Source organism: Crocodylus siamensis, chromosome 1, assembly GCF_052110815.1.
Source record: "Crocodylus siamensis isolate JL-2025a chromosome 1, ASM5211081v1, whole genome shotgun sequence".
Taxonomy (NCBI): domain Eukaryota; kingdom Metazoa; phylum Chordata; order Crocodylia; family Crocodylidae; genus Crocodylus; species Crocodylus siamensis.
In genome coordinates this window covers 316,644,804-316,663,542 of record NC_143395.1, presented here as the reverse complement: position 1 = coordinate 316,663,542, position 18,739 = coordinate 316,644,804, and the positions used below count along the sequence as shown (strand labels likewise).

The 18,739-nt window shown below is 38.8% G+C and overlaps 1 protein-coding gene across 4 annotated transcripts in view; it reads right to left on the bottom strand.

The window, feature by feature from the left end:
* Positions 1-2,380: 2,380 nt before the first annotated feature.
* Positions 2,381-18,739, bottom strand: part of NALCN (sodium leak channel, non-selective) — a 486,033-nt gene continuing 469,674 nt past the window's right edge. For all 4 annotated transcript variants that reach the window (XM_090022644.1, XM_090022651.1, XM_090022634.1 and 1 more), the window contains 9 exons: positions 17,591-17,739; positions 16,389-16,482; positions 15,394-15,526; positions 14,648-14,763; positions 11,900-12,057; positions 10,605-10,755; positions 8,258-8,401; positions 7,654-7,771; positions 2,381-4,618 (listed from right to left, as the gene is read on the bottom strand). In XM_090022644.1, the coding sequence (XP_089878770.1) occupies positions 4,425-4,618; positions 7,654-7,771; positions 8,258-8,401; positions 10,605-10,755; positions 11,900-12,057; positions 14,648-14,763; positions 15,394-15,526; positions 16,389-16,482; positions 17,591-17,739 (1,257 nt within the window). In that variant the 3' untranslated portion in view covers positions 2,381-4,424. The remainder of the gene's footprint in view (positions 4,619-7,653; positions 7,772-8,257; positions 8,402-10,604; positions 10,756-11,899; positions 12,058-14,647; positions 14,764-15,393; positions 15,527-16,388; positions 16,483-17,590; positions 17,740-18,739) is intronic.

The window sequence follows — 18,739 nt, the reverse complement described above, 5'->3', positions numbered from 1 at the left end:
GTTAATAACCCAGTGCTTAAGGGTTCTTCAGTGAGAACAATGGGCAAGAACTGCTAATGAGCTCTGGCACTAGAGCCCATGAGATTAAGAGGTAGGTTAATTGAATTCTAGTGAGTTTCCTTTGTGTTGCAGAGCAATTGAACAAATCAGGACAACCAATTTGCCCAACATCAGCCTACATATGGAGGCAAATTCATCTCTGGTAACTTCAGTGGAATTACACCATGGACAAATTTGGCTCATTGACTCTAAACTTAGAGATGCTGAGATGAATATACAATATGCATGCATGGATTGGAGGTGATTTAAGTAACAATCCAGGCCATTTGTGTCTGCTGAAGGCTTAAGAAATTGGAGGTGGGACCTTGAATACGGATTTAGATTGTTGGGGTTCAAAACGTATTTCTGTATCACCTGAATACCTCTTTGATGCAGCCTTAGCTAACTACAATTCTCTTCTGAAGCAAAAACAGGAGCTATGTGTACTGCAAATGGAAACAGAGTAAAAAAGATTATCCTGAGTCTGTTGTCAAAATGTTTTCCCCACAAAATCAATAATCCATTTTTAGAGTTGAAATTTCCCTTGACTGCTCGGAAGTTGTGAGGTTGACCTTTGTAAGTACCTGTAACATAATGCACTGGTTCCCAACTGGGATGACGATGTTCCTCTGGGTTCTGTGACATCCCCCTCAGGAGTCCAGGTAAAACTGCCTTGCGTGCAAGGCTGTGATTCACAGCGCACTCTTCTTGCTTTAGCTTCTCTGATAACCTTAAAAGAGCTGATACATATTACAACCCTTCCCAGGCCAGCTTCTTCCATGCTCTTCCTGGAAACAGGTGTTCTATCTGTCCCTGGAAGACACTATGCAGGCTCAGAGTGGGAAGAGGTGTGGCATGAACCAGCTCTCCTGCCAGGATTAATCGAGAGCCCTTCCTGATCTAGCCGGGCACATAATACATGGAGCAATTTTACCTGGTGGCAGTAGTACTGGGTTGAGAACTGCTGAGGAAAGCTGAGGCAGCACCAGTAGGTGTTGCCACCAAATTCAAAAAAGTTGTGGAGGGTCCTGACTCTGTAAAGGTTGAGACACATTGACTTAATATAACAGCAATATTAAGCTCTTTGAAAAAAATTGAGATAAGATTCTTAATATTTTCTGAGGGCAAGCTGCCAACTATGAAGTCCAGCTAGACCTCAGTGAATAAAACACCAAAAGTGTTTTGAACCTGCCTGCCAAAAATATATATTCTCATTTTTAGATATTAACCTGTGAGGTTGCATAATAGAAAACACTGTCAAGTGTTTGGATTGTTAAGTTAATTGCCTGAACTCTGGCCTGACTCTAAAATTATATTGAAAATCATGTTAATTTTAAGTTGGGACTTAGACTTTCGAAAAGGCCATTTTTGTTTGTATGCTTGCTACACATGCTGAGCTCAGTGTTGCTCCACTGAAGTCACTGGGAGTTTTGCCATCAATTTCCTGGGGAGCAGGGTTGCAACTTCTGTATGTGGATGAGTCGAATTCCATGTTTTATTCTGCTCATTTTCATATGATAACTCTGGATTTGATTTCATGGGCCAAGAGCATTGTGAAAACAGAAGTTTTCATCCCTGTGGGAGTGTTCCTCTGGGTTGCTTTTTTTACTTAAAAAAAAAATTTGGTTCCCTTTTTTTTTTTAAACTTTTCTCTTCCCTAGATCATTTACATCAACATTCACTCTGCCTTCCTGGTGGGCTTTTCCTTCTCTTGGCACACTGTATGGTTGATGCAAACTGTTACTGCACTTGAGGTATTTTTCAGGTTGTCTCCTCTCACTCTCTCCCTTATCTTGTGTAAACATTCATTGGCAGTTCCAGTGGTGAATATGATGGCTCTCTCCTTTTTTTATTTATGGTGGGTTGTACCATAAAGAGGTTTTCACCTGAATTTTGGCTTCCCTGAATGCTCTGGTTCACATTTATACATATCTATAGTTGTATCTGATTTTTTACATCTTTAAATATAAAACTAGGGAGAGACAACTGGATCCCAGCTATCTCATTCTTTCTCATCCTCATTTTTGGCTTAGTCTTAATTTGCTTGTTTTCTCTGGATACTCTTCAAAAATGTTGTTACAGGGAAACTGTCGCAGCTTTGTCTCCAGAGTAATGAAACAGTACCGTCTGTTACAGAAGTTTTTGGCCCTTCCTCTGAAGCATCTTGCATACTGGAGACAGGCCTAAATTGATTGCTGCTCTCATCCCATATCACAATTCCAATAACTTAAATGCTACCTCCAGATAGTATTTTAAATAACTTCAAATAATCCATATTGGAGGCCACTGTGCATCCAAAAAATATATGAGTTGAGTATATGAAATGCAGTAGAATGAAAATTTGGGGGATGAATATCGCAACTCACTTTTATTGACAAAGTATGTAAGGCAAGAAAACTGTTTTCCAGAATCTTTAGAAAGAAGATTTGCAATAACAATGATTCAGAGAGATCTGTTGCTATTGAACAACAAAGATCATATCTTTTATAAATCCAATATTTATCATATTGCCTTTATACAAAAGCTGAACTTGAAACTGACACAAAACAACATAAAACACTGGTGTTGCCAGTAATGTTTTGTAGATTTTGCAATTGCTGTCATAATCTAGTTAATAAACAATAGAATGCACATATTTTATTACAGACATTGTAGAAGTGAAGTAAGTTTTGACTAGCTTTAAAATTAAATGTGCCACAAAACATGAAGAGAACACCAAACACAAATGTGTACATTATGACTCTTTGAGACAATTAGAAAAATATATCCAATAGCACATGGAGAACCAAACATTAGTAGACTCCGTGAAAGCTGTATTTTATGGTGAAAATCAATTTTGCATTAGTAGTGAAGGCATCAGTGAAAGCAATACTGTCTCCTGATCATTTAACATTAGTGTTTTAGCCAGAAAACACTGCAGAACATTGGCAATTGTTATTTTTTGAAAGGAAACATACTAAGTGATGACATACATTACCTGTGAGCCTCCCATAAGATCTCACATCAGGCCATATTAGAGTAACCTATCATTTCCATAGGAAATAAGGGCAGAGGAAAAGGTCCCATTTATATTAAAAAGCAATTGCATTGAGGGCCTAGTACAAAACCTACATCTTCTGAGCTTCTCTGAAGGAAGGGCAAAAACTTCAGCTCATATATTTAAATAACTATATGCTGTGGAAGTAAGAAGTCATGTGCTATGCTTCACTGATTATTCATGCTGCTTTTTATCACTTCCTTTCCCCCTTCCTGTGTGTGTATTCCTGAATCTAGCACTCTTGGCACCATGTGAAAGACAACATGAACACATGTTGACATGCTTTTTTCCCAGAATAAGAGGGACAAAACCATTTTTTACCCTGTTATAGGTGTGACAATCTTGGCTTGGTAGAACTGTAGTGAGAGTGAAAAAATGGGTGAAAAAGAAATCCATTCCTATCCTCACAGGCATAAGTGCACTGAACACTATTTCTGTTATAATGTGGACCCTCAGCATACTAGTTTTTACTCTGCAGACAAGAAATAAATTACCTCATACTTATGCAAGGAGGGTCCAAATTATAAGCTGATACTGTATGTCATCATATGTATGTCATCACCTTGTGAAGAAGACAATCCCAGAATGTAGCAAACAATTATATTCTTCACATGTATGTCTTTTACCAGATTCTTAATTTTCCTTTTTTTTTGCTGATATCTTTATGAAAATCAAGCTCTTTGCATAACTAACCAAAAATAATCTATTTACAGTTTAAAAAGCCAATTAATCATTTTCTGATTTTAAAATGATACTGTATGTTGCATATCTAAAAATTACAAGAAAGAGTTTAGATTTTAAGTTCACAATCCATATTTTGTAAAAATACTTTCCTTTAATATGAAGTCAGTGCTGACCTCTTCAGGTCATTTGTGAATAATAAAATCTTTCAAGAGAAATGCTACTCTAGAACTAAAAGAAACAGAAAAGAAAAGGTCTTCTTCTGTACTGTAAAGCATTTGGCCACTTTCAGGTACAGTAAAGGATGAAAAAAATGGCAGAAGTCTGTATCTTAAATACACATTTTTTGTTATGCAGTTACTGATTGTGTGAAATCTTTCATAGCTGTCTCTGCTAAAGACAAAATATGCTGCCTGGTTTTATCAATACTGTAATATTGTACACAATTTTCTTAACATACAATAATAATCACCACAGAGCTGAAATCCATACATACATGCCGGCGTTTAATTTCATATGGCAGAAAGATAAGCATTTGGAAAAAATCTCATGGCATTCATTTTAAATTAATTGTACATCAATTACATTTTGTTCAGTTCCAAACATGGAGAAACAGATTTTATTTGAAGTGAACATTGCTGCAATATGATTTAAACTGTATCTTTACTTAGAGGTCAAGTAGGTCCTCTCCACTTTCATCGCTCTCCACAGTTAGTTGTCTTGTCCACCATTTCTTGACTTCTGATCCACAAGAAGCACCATCTGACATGGGATTCATTTTGCATACTACAGATTTCATAGTAGAACGGCCACCAAAGCGCAAATTGACTGAAGATACCGAATGGCTTATTGGTTTGGGGGCTAAGAAATTGAATAGAAAATCCCATATTAGAGCAACATGTTTCTTGAACACTTTTGGATAGATCTTGGGAACTGGCTGAATCAGTTAATACAAAGTTAAACTGGTGCAAACCTCTAATACTGGTACATTAAGGGCAAGGGCACCTCAACAACTCACTGCGCATGTCTACACAAGATGTTTACTGTGGAGTAGACTAACTTGTTTTGTAGTAAACAGTGTGTACCCCTATTAGGCTGGAGTAAACTAACTGACTTTGCAGCAGGAAAATATTTGTCAATACAAGTATTATTCTGCTGTGGAGTGTTTTACTTTGCAGCAATGCACATGTAGGTGCTTCCCAGCTGGTTGGGCATACAAGTGCTTTAGTGCAGCAGCTGCCTGCCATCTAGCCCTGCACTGAAGCACCCTTGTGCTCCAGCCAGCCCCTCCACAGCACATTGAGCTGGGGTGGGGAGAAGCCCCAGGCTGGAAGGCTGGCCTCCCTGCCAGCCAGTGCTGCTCCAATCCAGCTCAATGTATTGTGGTTCCAAGCACACATTCAAATGGTATGCCCAGGAACAATAAACTCCAGAGCAATAAGCTCCAGAGTTTATTGCTTCTCATTAATTGCACATGTAGACGTGCCCCCCATGAGGTAAACTAAACTGGGATTAGAGCGCATCAGGTGCTCTGCAGTAACTGCACATGCATGTTCTTACCCACAGTAAATGTGAGGTAGCTTTCCCAATTTTCACTGAGGATAAGCTACTTTGTACACTTTCAGTATGGTCAATGTATGCATATTAGACTGTGGATTAGCTGACAGTCTAATTCACTCTCTAGTTTATCTCAAGCTACCTTGTTAATAAGGCCATACCCTAAGGTATGCAAGTTACTGATCATTCTGATCCTGTTTTTGTAAAACACCAATGTATATGCTTTAATTATATGACCAATGTAATGGTTGCCCATGAAGAATTTTAATACGTTCATCAGCTTTTTGTTGGGCTGGGACCAGCCCTTGGAGGACTGAGTCCTTAAAGCACTTCCTTAATGTGATGTACTTTCTGTTAACAGATTACTGAAGAATGCTAAAATAATATACATGGTAGGGATAAACTAGCTTCATTGCACTTACGTTATGATTCTGGACCAACTTAACTAGACTGATTTTAAATTAATGTAGTTAATTCAGTGTCACTTTTTAAATGTATGCTAGACCTTACTCTTTGACAACACCAGAGAAACTGTGAATTCTGTGTGTGTATGTGCACATGAACATATGTGCCCCGTGTGCAGTTATGCAGAAGCTAATTTTATTCAAACCATGGTTCATAAGCTCTGTAGTCCAAAAAAGCTCTGCACCATAATGTGAATGGATTTGTGAAATTTCTAAGTATTTATGCAGACAAATTCTCACAAAATCTACATTTATTGGGATAGATCTGAAAAAAGAACTAGGCACCTGAAACTAAACCACAACCAGAGGAAGAGGGATTGCTAACACTACTTAGAACTTTTATATAATGGCGAAGTGGCTATAACTTGGAAGACCCAGGTTAATGTCCTTCTCAAGCTGAGGGTGTTAAACCTTCTTCTCATATTTCCTAGAGAATACCATGCTGACTAGACTATAAGCTAAAGTAGGCAGAGTGCACTCTCCACCTTTTCTATTGGAAACTGCCATTGTGCAGCAAAACCCCCCGAAGAATCATTGGGCAAGAAACAGCTCAATTCTGCTGTTTTTTTCTTAGGCATGCTCTAAGAAAATGTCTGTTTAATAGAGTATTAAACACACCTGTTTAATAGAGTAGATGTAGGGCTTTGTTTTATTTTTTGATTGAGCTCAGATGGGAATTTTTGCTAAGTTGTTCAGGCTGTGGCCTCTGGATACATATGCAGAACTAAAACGCTGGATGCTGACATCACTTTAATGTCAAAGAAGGCAATATTCAGTTCTTTTAGATATCTTCATGGTTAGACAGCCACTCAGCAGGTGCTATTTTGGATCAGAATTTTGGACATTGGCAAAATTAAAGCACCTTATTTCATTATTAGATCTAAACTTCAGTGAAATTCTGTTTATATTCTATTAAAGAGCTATTCTGCATGACAGCAGTACTACAACCAGTGCTTTTCTACTCAGAAACCTATCTCTGTATTAGTAACTATCAACAGAAACTACAGGACTTCTGTCATCAGTGATGACAGAAAGAAAAAGTGGGAGGGAAGGAAAAAGTGATGAGGTGACTCTTTTACACATACAAACGTGGGTCCTGTCCTCTTGCACTGCTCTGGGAAATGGGCCTGTAGGTCAAGGACTGTTTGCACTTATAAAGTAAGAAGAACTGAGGTAGCAGCATATGCTCCTGAAGTCAATTCTAGTGGAGTAACTCAGAATTCTCTCTGTAGCTCCTACTCATTTCCCTGTCCAGCATTACATCTGGTTTAAAAGACAGCCTGACCATTATTTCTCTAGTTATATTGTTATCGTGGTAATAATCTGAGTGTGCTTCTTTTTCATAAGGAAATAAACTGGAGCTTGATTATACACCTGACCTGTTTACACTTCTGTACTGAAGGCCTAAGAGTTTATTTCAGAATTTGGTTATGATGTTGGTAAAAGAGGGAACCCACAAGTCATTACTGCTCTAGTGAGATGCTTAATTAAACCACTATCAAATTTTCTTCATTAAAATAGCACATAAGATGCGCTAGATTCTATAATGACATACAGGAAAGCATAAGCCCCATCACAGAGAGTCCCTAATCTACACCAACAGAGAAAGAATGAGGAAAAGAGGTCCAGCACATTAATTCAGAGTTCAAGGGGATGGGTGAGCATATCTTTACACTTCCTGTCAAAAACAGTGTGGGCCTAGGGGGACAGTTTTCCTTTAGCACTTTACGATTGGAGGGGCAGGGAAAAGGGGCTGGATCCTTTGGGCATTTTCTTCATCAAAGGGTGTATCCTCTGCAAACATCCTCTTATCAATACGCATTTAAAGGGGTGGTTTGGTATCTGCATACTTTGTATTACATAGTCTTCACTTGCCTGATGGTAAACGCCATTGCCCAAATTTCCGTTGAGGTTTCCCAGCATCTGCAGAGTCCTGCCGATACCCACCTCTATCAGAAAGTGTTGGACTAAGGAGCTGCTGTTGGCTACTTGTCTGAATGGAGCAAAAAGAACCATAATTAGTGATGATAATTATGGCTCCCTGTGGCATGGTTATTTACTTCTCTTCAAGGCTTTCAAACATCATTATTATCTAGTCGCCTACTTTTTGATTTGTCCAAGCAGCCTGGCTCTATTCTAGACTGATAAAAAGGTCTACAAATTGCTAGAAAAACATAACTGATCCCACAATGAAGTCCCTTTATGGGGTTCAGCAGAAATAAACTTTTCCCAGAATTTCATAGTGGTATCCTACCATCATGCTTTATATTACCCTCAGGTCTTCAAACAAAATTCATCAGTCTTCTTACTAGACTATGTTGCCTTTATAACTGAAGGTAACCCTTAAAAAATATATTGTTTCAAACTTAGTTTAATGAAAAAAAAAAGATAAGGATAAAAATAACATTTCTAAAAAGTTTGTATTAGTTCATGTACAATACTTTTATTAGCATCAGCAGTACATTTAAGAGGACCATACCTCTGGCTGTGTGTTATCCTGATTGTTAGCATTCATGTCTTCACTCGGCTGTGTGGTCTCAATGCTTGGAGGATTCAGAAATCGGCTCAACTGGTGTTGACTCTCTCGAAGGCTGTGGATAATGCTGCATGACTGCTGTTGTTTCTACCAAAGTATTAAAATATTATTGTGATAAGAAAATAAAAGCAATAAATGCTCCCTCAAAAATTTGCCTCATTCCTTGATTTTTTTAGAAACACTCTGAATATGTAAAATAATTCTGAATGGTTGATGTGGATGCCAAATTGTTCAGTCGTTTCCAGAAAGCTACAGAGATCCTATCCACCATTTACATAGACAGAAATCTGCTTCTATGAAATCTTGGTGATTTTACATAAGAATTACTAGATGAAATTTGAAGTCCTTTGTTATTCTACCAGTTAGACTGGGTAATCATAATGGTTCTTCCTCATCTTAAAACATATCAGTCTCTGAACCTGCACCTCAAAAGACAATCCAAAGAGAGAGAGAGAGAGAGAGAGAGAGAGAGAGAGAGAGAAAGAGAAAACAGTCGCTTAGAACAGATAGTTTCCCTGGGATGGGTCAAAACCTGGTGAAGGTGATAGAAATATTTTGTTTGACTTGATTTCAATGAGCTCTGGATCAGGTGCCAGAAAGTTGAATAAAATGGAAGCAATAGCATTTTTTAAAGCATGGATTTCCTGTTGAGAATTAATATTTCTGCAGTGCTAAAAATATGCTGGGTTCCTTGCAGTACAAATAGAAAAACACAGTCTCAAACACTAGGATTTTACAATCTAATTTCATTTTTAAATTAAAGTAAATACTTCTTAGACAAAGTTTAATTGCACAATATAGTTTTCACATGTCACCTGCTTAGTAAACAACCAGGGCATATAAGAACAAATTTATAGTAATATAATTTTTCTAATTCTACTCTGTTATCCATTATATGAACCTTTTATAATGAACTAACTCACATTATTAGAGATGAAAGCTATATTTTCTTTCTTATATTTTAATGCACTATCAAAATGGTTTGATTTAATTGGCAATTGGCTTGATGACCATGAAAACTCAGATTAAATTAACAGCAGCTATAATTAGAGATGGGACAACAATGGAACTGTTTATCTGAATTTCCCTTGAATATTGTTATTCAGAGAAAATGAGAGTTACTTTCAAGCTGTCTGGTTTTTATTTATGCAAATATAAAAAATAAAGTCTGGATCTTGCGGCCATTTATTTCAACGGCAAAACTTCCATTAACTTCAATACATTTTTAAAATTAAAATTACTCCTAGGAATATCCAACTCTAGCTATGAAGCAACTGATTCATGCATCAAATTAGACTGTGAGCACATCCATAGGATCAAAGAACTACTGAGGGGAAAAAGGGAGAATATGAATAAACACCCTTCTAGATTCCCCTACTCTAGAGATTTTCAAAAGATGACTGGACGCATGCTTAGCAGGGGTTATCTGAAATCAGCAGGCTTTTCTTTCCTGCCTCGGAGTAGGGGGGATGGACTTGATGATCTTGTGAGGTCCTTTCCAGCACCTAACTTCTATGAATCTATGAATTCACTGCTGTCTTCTGTCGCAGACTTTTTATGGAAAAAATACAGATTATAACACTCCTGAAAGTTCTTACTTCCTTTAATTTGACTCAGTATAGATAAATTTTAGCTGATTAAAATACTATCCATTTAATGGAAAGGTTACAAGGGTCCACACATAGGAAGTATTGTGGGTTTAGTTTCATAATTACAGAAATCTAAAGCTTTGTGCATCTGATTTGCATATGGATATACTGTGTTTCTATATACAAACTGATGTTTAATTGACCATTTTTGCATGTAATGGTACATGCAAATTAGATGTCATAATATCTTTCCCTTTTGAGAAAGCATCTTTGAGAATGATAGCACGACCTTATGGGATTTCTTTGGATAACTTGATCTGCTGGTGGCTCATAGGAACTTTATGCCCCAATGAAGTTTGCTGACAATTTCAAGGACAGTAAGATTAGATCCAGCTACAGGTTTCCCCAAATAGTACTTTTCTTGGTTTATTTACTAGTCCCTCGCAGGGAAGTTCATACAATTTTCCTACTGAGTTGGAAGGAGTGATTGTTGGCAGAAAGATTTTTTTTGCCTGAAAAACAGTAAATTGTTCAACTTTTGTGAATTGAGTTTTAAATTCAGATTTTGCCACTGTGTGTGTGTTTTCTGAAATAGCCATATGGGTAGCTCCACAGTGACAACAATAAGTTGAGCTTTGCTGACTGTGGCAGTTGACAGCAAGCACTTCACAGCCATTCCTTTTTCCCTTTGGTTGACTTACCGCCCTTATACGCTTTAAGCACTTCTTCAGCCACATGCGTATGGTCTGCTTGGCCACTTCTTCCTCTATTGTGTACTCTAGTTGTTCCCTAGCAAGCAGCTCTTCTAGCTGAAGACTTTTTCTGATGTCAACAGATCTATATGATAGCATACTGGAACAGAAAGATAGATGGTGTTTTTAAAAAGCCAATACCTTTTTCTATTCAGACTTAGATTGTTAAAATAGATACATTTTTAAACTCTCACTGTAAAGCAGTAAAACTTAGGCACCTTCTGGAAATTCATGTAGGCAGTAAAATTAAAAGTGAGCCGATTGCAAAAAAAGCTCTTAGGCTAAGTACAGTCAGTCAAAACTCCTAAGGCTGAATCAATTCAATCTTTGCAGGTCTAAGCTGTGCAGACTGAACCAATAAGCAAGTGAACAGACTTTAGATTCTGGAAATGCAGCCACCTGACTTCAGTGGCCCAAACCAGAAGGCGGAGGATGCTACAGCACACCTCCCTGCTTGGCTAGAGCAGACAACTTAAGCCAAGGCTAGCCCACCAATCCTGCAAGGGGGAAGTTTGCAGGGGGGCAGGTGCAAAGCATCTGAGGATGCTGGGCAACAGTGAGTTAATTTGAATCTGGAGGGGATCCGGGACAAAAGTTCAATAAACTGATTTAACTTAAATCAGTTAAGTTGGATACAATATACATCCAGGTTTACCTTAAACCAGTTTTGGCCATTTTGAAAGTAGTTTATGTACGCTGAACTTCTATTGTTACAGATTTGAACCAGCTTCTGATCACTTATACTGGTTTACGTGTAATTTCTGTTACTAGCCTTAGTGTTCAAACCAAATGAAATGCAGGACATTTAGATCACAAGTAAGGAGTCAGCCAAGTTTGAAATGTTTACTCCCCTATCCCCACTTACCCAGTGCACTCAATTGTTGCATTTTTCTCTTTTTCATTTTTCTTGGTATGTATAGTAAACATTCTGTTTCATTTTTGTTTTCAGTTAAATTTGTTGTCAGGTTTTCCCTTGGTTACAAACATAGCAAAGGGACGTTAGCGTAAGACAAGTGGGAATTTAAAAACCTTCTGGGGATACTCCTCTGGGACTTAGATTCTCTAGTGTAAAAATCGTTCTTTTGAAAAAACTGATTTTGGGGTTAGAGTTAAGAGGAGGTTATGCTTATAGGCACACGCTTGTCCCCCAGACCATTTTAAAGGATGATGTACAAGATTTAGTTTGCAAAGAAACATAGGTTATTTCAACTGTCACAAAACTTGAAGTAAAAACCCCACCCTACCTTAGTACATCATGGAAAGTGACATCTCCACCATTATGCAGTCTTTCCATCTCATAGCACATGTGCTTGAACAAAAGTTTGTCTTTGTCAAGATCAACCTCCAGCCTTCCACGCAACAACCTCAGCAGAAACTTCACACGGAATGTAGGGATTACACCCTGGGCAAGATTGAATAAGAGTTGTCAAGTTACTACTAAATATTTCAGCCATTCTATTTGATCAGTGATAGAAGGTCCATTATACTTAAGATATTTTGTAAAATTTTGGCCCATTTAACTCAGTGGGAATATGCAGCTGAAAAAAGCATGCATACAAGACCAGATCCTCAGCTGATATATATCGGCAACAGCTCCACTTACAGGTCTGTATCATTATGCTAATTTATATAAGTGAGGGTCTGGCCCATTTATTTTTCAAAGTTGCTTTGCCAGTTTCTGTTTGTTTGTAATAAAAACATTATGTCTACATAGGTGGCTTTGAAAATATGTCTTTATTATTGACAGTTGAAGAGTGGTAGATTCAGTGTTGAGTGAAAATAACCAAGTTCGGTGCTCTTGTGCTTATACTTTTCATCCATTAGATAAAGTCGCCTGGACTTGTAACCATTTACAGGTGTGTGTTGCTTGGCATATTGTGAAACTGCCCCATTGTATATGTATGCTGTGTTGCAGAATACTGATGTTTCATTTTGCTTTTCAAAGAGCTTTTTCTCTAATATATAAGCAGCATACAAATTTGCTGCAGTTTTTATGATGACAACAATTATGAATAAGGCTGCTGCTGGTAAAGAATTAGGAGTGAAATCAGTTCCCCTAAAGTGTGTGGAATCAAATAGTTCTTCTTAAATATCCTTTTAATACTCTGTAATATGTTACATCACTGGAAAGGATGGAAGTCTTTTCTTCTAAAAGGTCTCAAGGATAGGAGGCTGGATATAACTTTGCAGTCCTCAGAATGCAGGACATAGAGTCTGTCTATATGAGACACTTTACTGCACATTAGACTAATCTAGTGCACAGTAAAGTGTCATCATCTATATGTACACAGCAATTACTGAGCAGTAGATTAGTTTAGATACACGTACTAGAAATTGGTGCATTAAACTAATGTGCCGAAAATCATGTGTAGACAATAACAGAGCAAATTGCTCTCAGTCAGCATAGGCAGCAGGAATTGGGGAGAGCTAGCCCAGCTTTATAGAACGCTGCCTGGTAGCCACATGAAGATCAGGACTTTTCCCAAAATCCGCAGTGGGGGAAGAGCTGTTCTGGCTGCCAAGCAGCTGCTCACATCCATGTACACCTGTCCTGATCTCCATAGGGCAGGGAGAGCTGTCTTGGTTGCTGGGCAGCTCCCTCCCAGCCACATGGAGACTGGGACCCAACCCAATCTCCACGTGTCTGGGAGGCAGTTGCTGGGCAGCCAGGACAGCTCCCCCCTGGCCCGTGGAGATCAGGACCAGGCCCTGTGCCCCCTGATTGCCTGGAGCTGGCACAGCCTGGAGCTCCCCTTGGCTGCTGCAGTGGGACAGAGCAGGGTAGGAGCAGTCCTAGATAGAAGTGCTCTTATCAAGAGCAAATTTGGTCCCTATGGGCGTGTTCAGATGTGCGTGGATGTTTGGTTCCCTTCACTGGGGACAAGTAGCAGTGATGTACCTTGCACTGCCACTACTTGTCCCCAGGGAACACCCATGCCATGTTCACTTTGGCATGTGTCAAGTTGCCCTGGGTTGGGTAGGGGAGGCTGAGGCCAGAACTGGGCTGGCCCCATCAGCCTTACTTGAGGTCCTGGGACATTCCTGGGGCTGCAGCCATGGTGATTCTGCTGTGCAGAACCTGGCCAGTTGCCAGGTGCAGCTCCATGCAGCCAGGTTCCTCTTTTCAGCAGTACGTGCTGGCCAAGTGTGTGTTGCACCAGGTTTTTTTTGTTTTTGAGGGTTTTTCGACCCCTGGATATCCAGGGGTAAAAAAAACCCACGGGGAAAAAAAAACAAACAGTGCAGACCATGCTTGGGCAGTGTGCCCTGCAGCATAGAGAACACTGGACTGCATGGTATGTGGCACTACACAAGTGTTTGCAGTGCCACATACTGCACAACCGTGCTTGTCTGGATGTGCCCTACAGGTGCATGTTCAGATGTGTGTAGGGAGGCAATTTAATGCTCCTGAATTTTCTGCACAGAAAATTCAGGTGCATTGATTACACATGTAGACGTATCCATAAACTCTGAACTCCACATAGCAATCATCTAGATTATCAGCTCATCTCAAAACCCACTGATTTGTATTTAAAACTTTTAAAGTCACTTAGCAATGGGATGACTGAACCACCTAAATCTATGTGTTGGTTCCCTTCCCAAGTAGTCTCCTTTTCAAGTAACCCATTCTAAAAACAAGATATGTAAGTGTATGCGAGGACAAGGGAGGGAGGACAGGCGATATGGCTCCAATCCTCCATACATTTATATGCACTTATATTTAACTTTACTACTATGGGAGTTATGTTTAAACATCCACCTAAGTGACTGCAGGGTCAGGGACTAGGCGAATTGCATTATTTCATGCTCACTGAACTTTTGTGAATCTAGGCAGTGTTCATAATCACAAAAAATCCCATCCCAAATGCACCCTTTGGTAGGTTCAGGGTTCAGTGAGTTTTCACAGCCCTCTTTGTGTTTTCCTAGTTATATATTCTTTGAGGAAACAATGCATACCTACTGAGTCCTGTATTCATTATCAAATGTCTTACCTCTCTTTTGTCATCAACCATGTTCCATATAATCTGAAAATGTCTAAGATCATTATAACTTAAAAGTTGATCTTCTTCAGTGGAGTAAAACAATGAGAAATTCTCCACAATGATAGCTAAAAAACACAAAAGTTAAACATAGCATAACTCTAACCTATTTGTGAATTTTTACATGTGCTTGCAATAGATAAAACCTGAAGACCTTATGTTGATACTGCCCCCATAGTTGAATGTACAAATGCCCATTTTTCATGTGCAATGCTATAGTGTTGTGTGTTTGATGTGTTCATATTTTTAAATTTGGACCCTAACAGTTGATCAATTTAACTGCCAGTAAAATCAACTGAAATCCTATTGACACTGGAATTTATATGAGGCCCCAGAATGCCAACTGGAGAGAATATTCTACAAAAATTAGTACAGCTGGTAGCTATAATACTACACAACTCTTTACCTTCACAGAGCATTTATGTGAAGACCTCCTTCTCTCCCCATAAACTGCAGTGTTAGCATATATCAATTTTAAATTTATAGAAACCTATATCATAGCAGTGAAGTATCTAAAGTGATATGTGATTACACATTACGGTTACAATTTTAAATTTAGTTGCAATTAGAAAGTTTTAAAATGTTAGTTTATGTAGCCCCCTCAGGTATAAGATGGGCTGTGAAATACAGCTAGAGTAGCACTACTTCTGCATTCTAAGAAAACATTCTAATTTCCATAGTCAACCACTGTCACTTACCAACAAGCAAATTTAACATTATGTATGCGATGATGACATAAAATGAACAGAAATACATTAGAGCACCAGCATAATTTCCGCAATCTGTTTTCCAGTATGTGCTGTTATCTGGTGTACAAAAAGGAGGCTGAACCTTCAAAACAAAATAGTAAATAATGAAATCAATAGCACAGACAAGGGGTTATATGTTTATCTGTAATTAATACAACATATATAGCTATATTTTAAAAATATTGTTATTAAATAATACTATTGCATTTCAGATGACCGTAAGTTTTAGGGAGACAAGAGAAAATCTTTGTTTTTTAAAAACTCTTAGGAGTGTTTCAGAGCTGGCTTTGAAGATGATGAATTAGTGACCACTATCAGGATGAGGCAGGTCAATGAATTATCACCTGTATATCATTACTCCCACAATGTGAAGCATGTATAGTGAAGACAAAATGTAACAGTTTTAAGACAACAATCTTGTTCATGTATTTAAGCCAGGGAGTGAAAAGCACTTTATCTGATGTATCTGAACCCTTGGGGAGAAATTTACCTGTGCAAAATAAAATTATTTTAATTAAAAGTCTGGCTGAACATCAAGGCTAATTCATTATGAAAAGTGCCATTTGGATATATGCCTTATACAAAAGATGACACTATCAGAAAGATCATAGAATCAGGTGTCATCTAGTCTAACCTTTTTCACAGATGCAAGATTTGCTATTCCTAACCATTGCAAAGAGATGGTTCTTCAGCCTCCTCCTGAAAACTTCCAAAGAAGGAGATTCCACAACTTCCCTAGAGAACTTGTTTCACTATTGTACTGTTCTTATAGGCAAGGAAAGTTTTCCCGAGATCTGATCTAAATCCATTTTGCTGTACTAGTGTCACTGGCCCTACCGTCTGTGTACTGTACTTTGTATCAAACCAGAGCACTGGAGACTGATTCAAAGGGAAAAGTGCCATCCACTTCTTGTCTATCCTATTTCCGATTATGCTGTACTTACCATACAGTCATGCATAATCTTGTTCCAGTCTTCTCCAGTGACTATTCTGAACAGTACAGTAATGGCTTTGCCAGCTGATGAAAAGTTTGCATGCCTAATTTTTTTAAGCAAAAAGAGAAGGAGAACATTTAACTTATTTTACACAAAATCTTGACAATATAAAATACACTTAACATTAGGGATAATTCTTTAGCTATGTATTCATCAAATAAAAACAATCATTTCTATGTTCTAGCATTTTAACAGGACTTCAGCTTTACTGCTACTAGTATTGGGATCTTAATTTTCATGCATATATCTAATAAAAATTATTCTGTAAAACAAATGGGTATTTAGTAGCTGAACTTTAGCCACTCAGATATTTTGGCTAATATCTTATCAGACACGAAAAGCTCAGTCAGGCTAGATCCTGACTGCTGCTTCTATCTTATTGAGGCTTCTTCTGTAATTTTATGGTAATACAGTAAAAGATAAAGGGGAATCCCAAGAGAACATGGAGCTAGCACCACTAGTTTGTTTCAAACCAAATCTTGATATAGGGACCATTCCTGGATGAGCCAGGTAACACAGTACAGCAGCAACACATTGGGTAGGAACAGATACTGCACTTGTTTCTGGACAAGTTGTACCTGACGAACAGATAAATCCCAGTATTGCCTTTCTAATCAGGATTTAGTGAATGACTAAATACACTGCTGCTTATCTGACATTGTTGATGCAATCCCAAATGAACTCTGTTATGTTCTGGTATAAAATGTCATGATTTCTTATCCATGAACATTTTTTTTAGGATTTATCACAGGACAATGGACATGGATGTCTGAGCAATTGCACTCTTGCCCAGGATAAAATGGTTTATCCCAGGAGAAATGAAACATCTCCTTATAGCCATTATGTTACAGCAAGTCTCTAGCTAAAGGACCATTCAGTGGAGGACTTTTCCAGCTGCCATAATGAAGAGCATCCTTCTGCTCACCTTTAATTTGACTCAGGATCAGGGAAATGGAAAGGTAACTCAGACCAAGTAAGTAGAAAGGTGACTCCTACCAGACTTTTTCAGTTGGTGAACTGAAAATTGAATTGGACCTGGGGAATCTGGCTCTTAATTTTCTGACAGATAACCAAATGAAAAGAAGAAGAAGAATAGGAATATTTTTCTCTGATTGTTAAAAAACATCCATAGGTAATAAGAAATATTGTACCTATTAATGTTCTCTCCATATTTCACTGTGCCAAATAAGACTACTCCAGCAAAGGCATAGCAAAGCAACAGCAAGAACATTCCGACTATTATGAAGAAACTCTTGTACATGCTGACAACCACAGTCAGCAGCAGCATTTTCAGTGTCACCTGGAAAGACAGAGAAGAAAGCAATTCATGTTATTGTTCTGTAACAGAGATAAAAATAGAGTTACTGCATTGTTATTTTGAAAATAGCATTTTTTGTCTTAATTGGGGAAAACATGGGTTGATAGACATTGGCTGCATCCAGATGAGCACGGCTATATGGTATGTGGCACTGCAAACTTGCCTGCAGTGCCACATACCACACATTTAGATGTTCTCCGTGGTGCAAGGGGGCACTGCCTATCCGTGCGGTGCTCCACTGCTTTTTTCCATGGGTTTTTTTGACCTCTATCCAGTTGTTAAAAAAACCTGTGGGGAAAAAGGGCAGAGCAGTGCACGCACAACAAATATATGCAGCTCAAAAGTGGAACTGGGCCTCCTGGAGCCATGCTCTGGCTGCCAGCCAAGCTCCATGCAGCAGAATCACCACCACTGCAGCCCTGGGAGGCACCCAGAGCCCCAAGTAAGTGCTGACCCCAGCCCCCCCACCCCACAAGGGTAACTTGCTGGACGCCAAAGTGCATGTGGTACAGACGTGCCCCAGGGACAAATAGCTGAGGTGCAAGGTATGCCACCACTACTTGTCCCTGGGGAACCTAATTTCTATGCTCGTCTGGATGTAGCCATTATAGCCAGGTACAGACATTACACATAAACTGGTATAAGTGACCAAAAACCGGTCTACACCTGTAACAGAACAGAAGTTTGGTGCACATAGATGGATTTAAAAATGGCAGAACCTGGTCTAAGATAGACCTGGATAGATGTACACTCAAACATAATTGATTTAGATTAGACCAGTGCATCGAACTTCTACCAGATCCTTTATAGATTCATGTTAGGTTGCTGTCCATTGGCACCCCAGGTGCCTTTGCAGCCCCCCCACTAGTCCCTCTCGCAGGGAGATGTGTTAGCACTTACCTGGTTCTTGGCTGCTCTGTCTGAGTAGCCCATGGGCTGTAACAAGGCCAAACCAGCACAGACTCTCACCCCAGCCCCATCT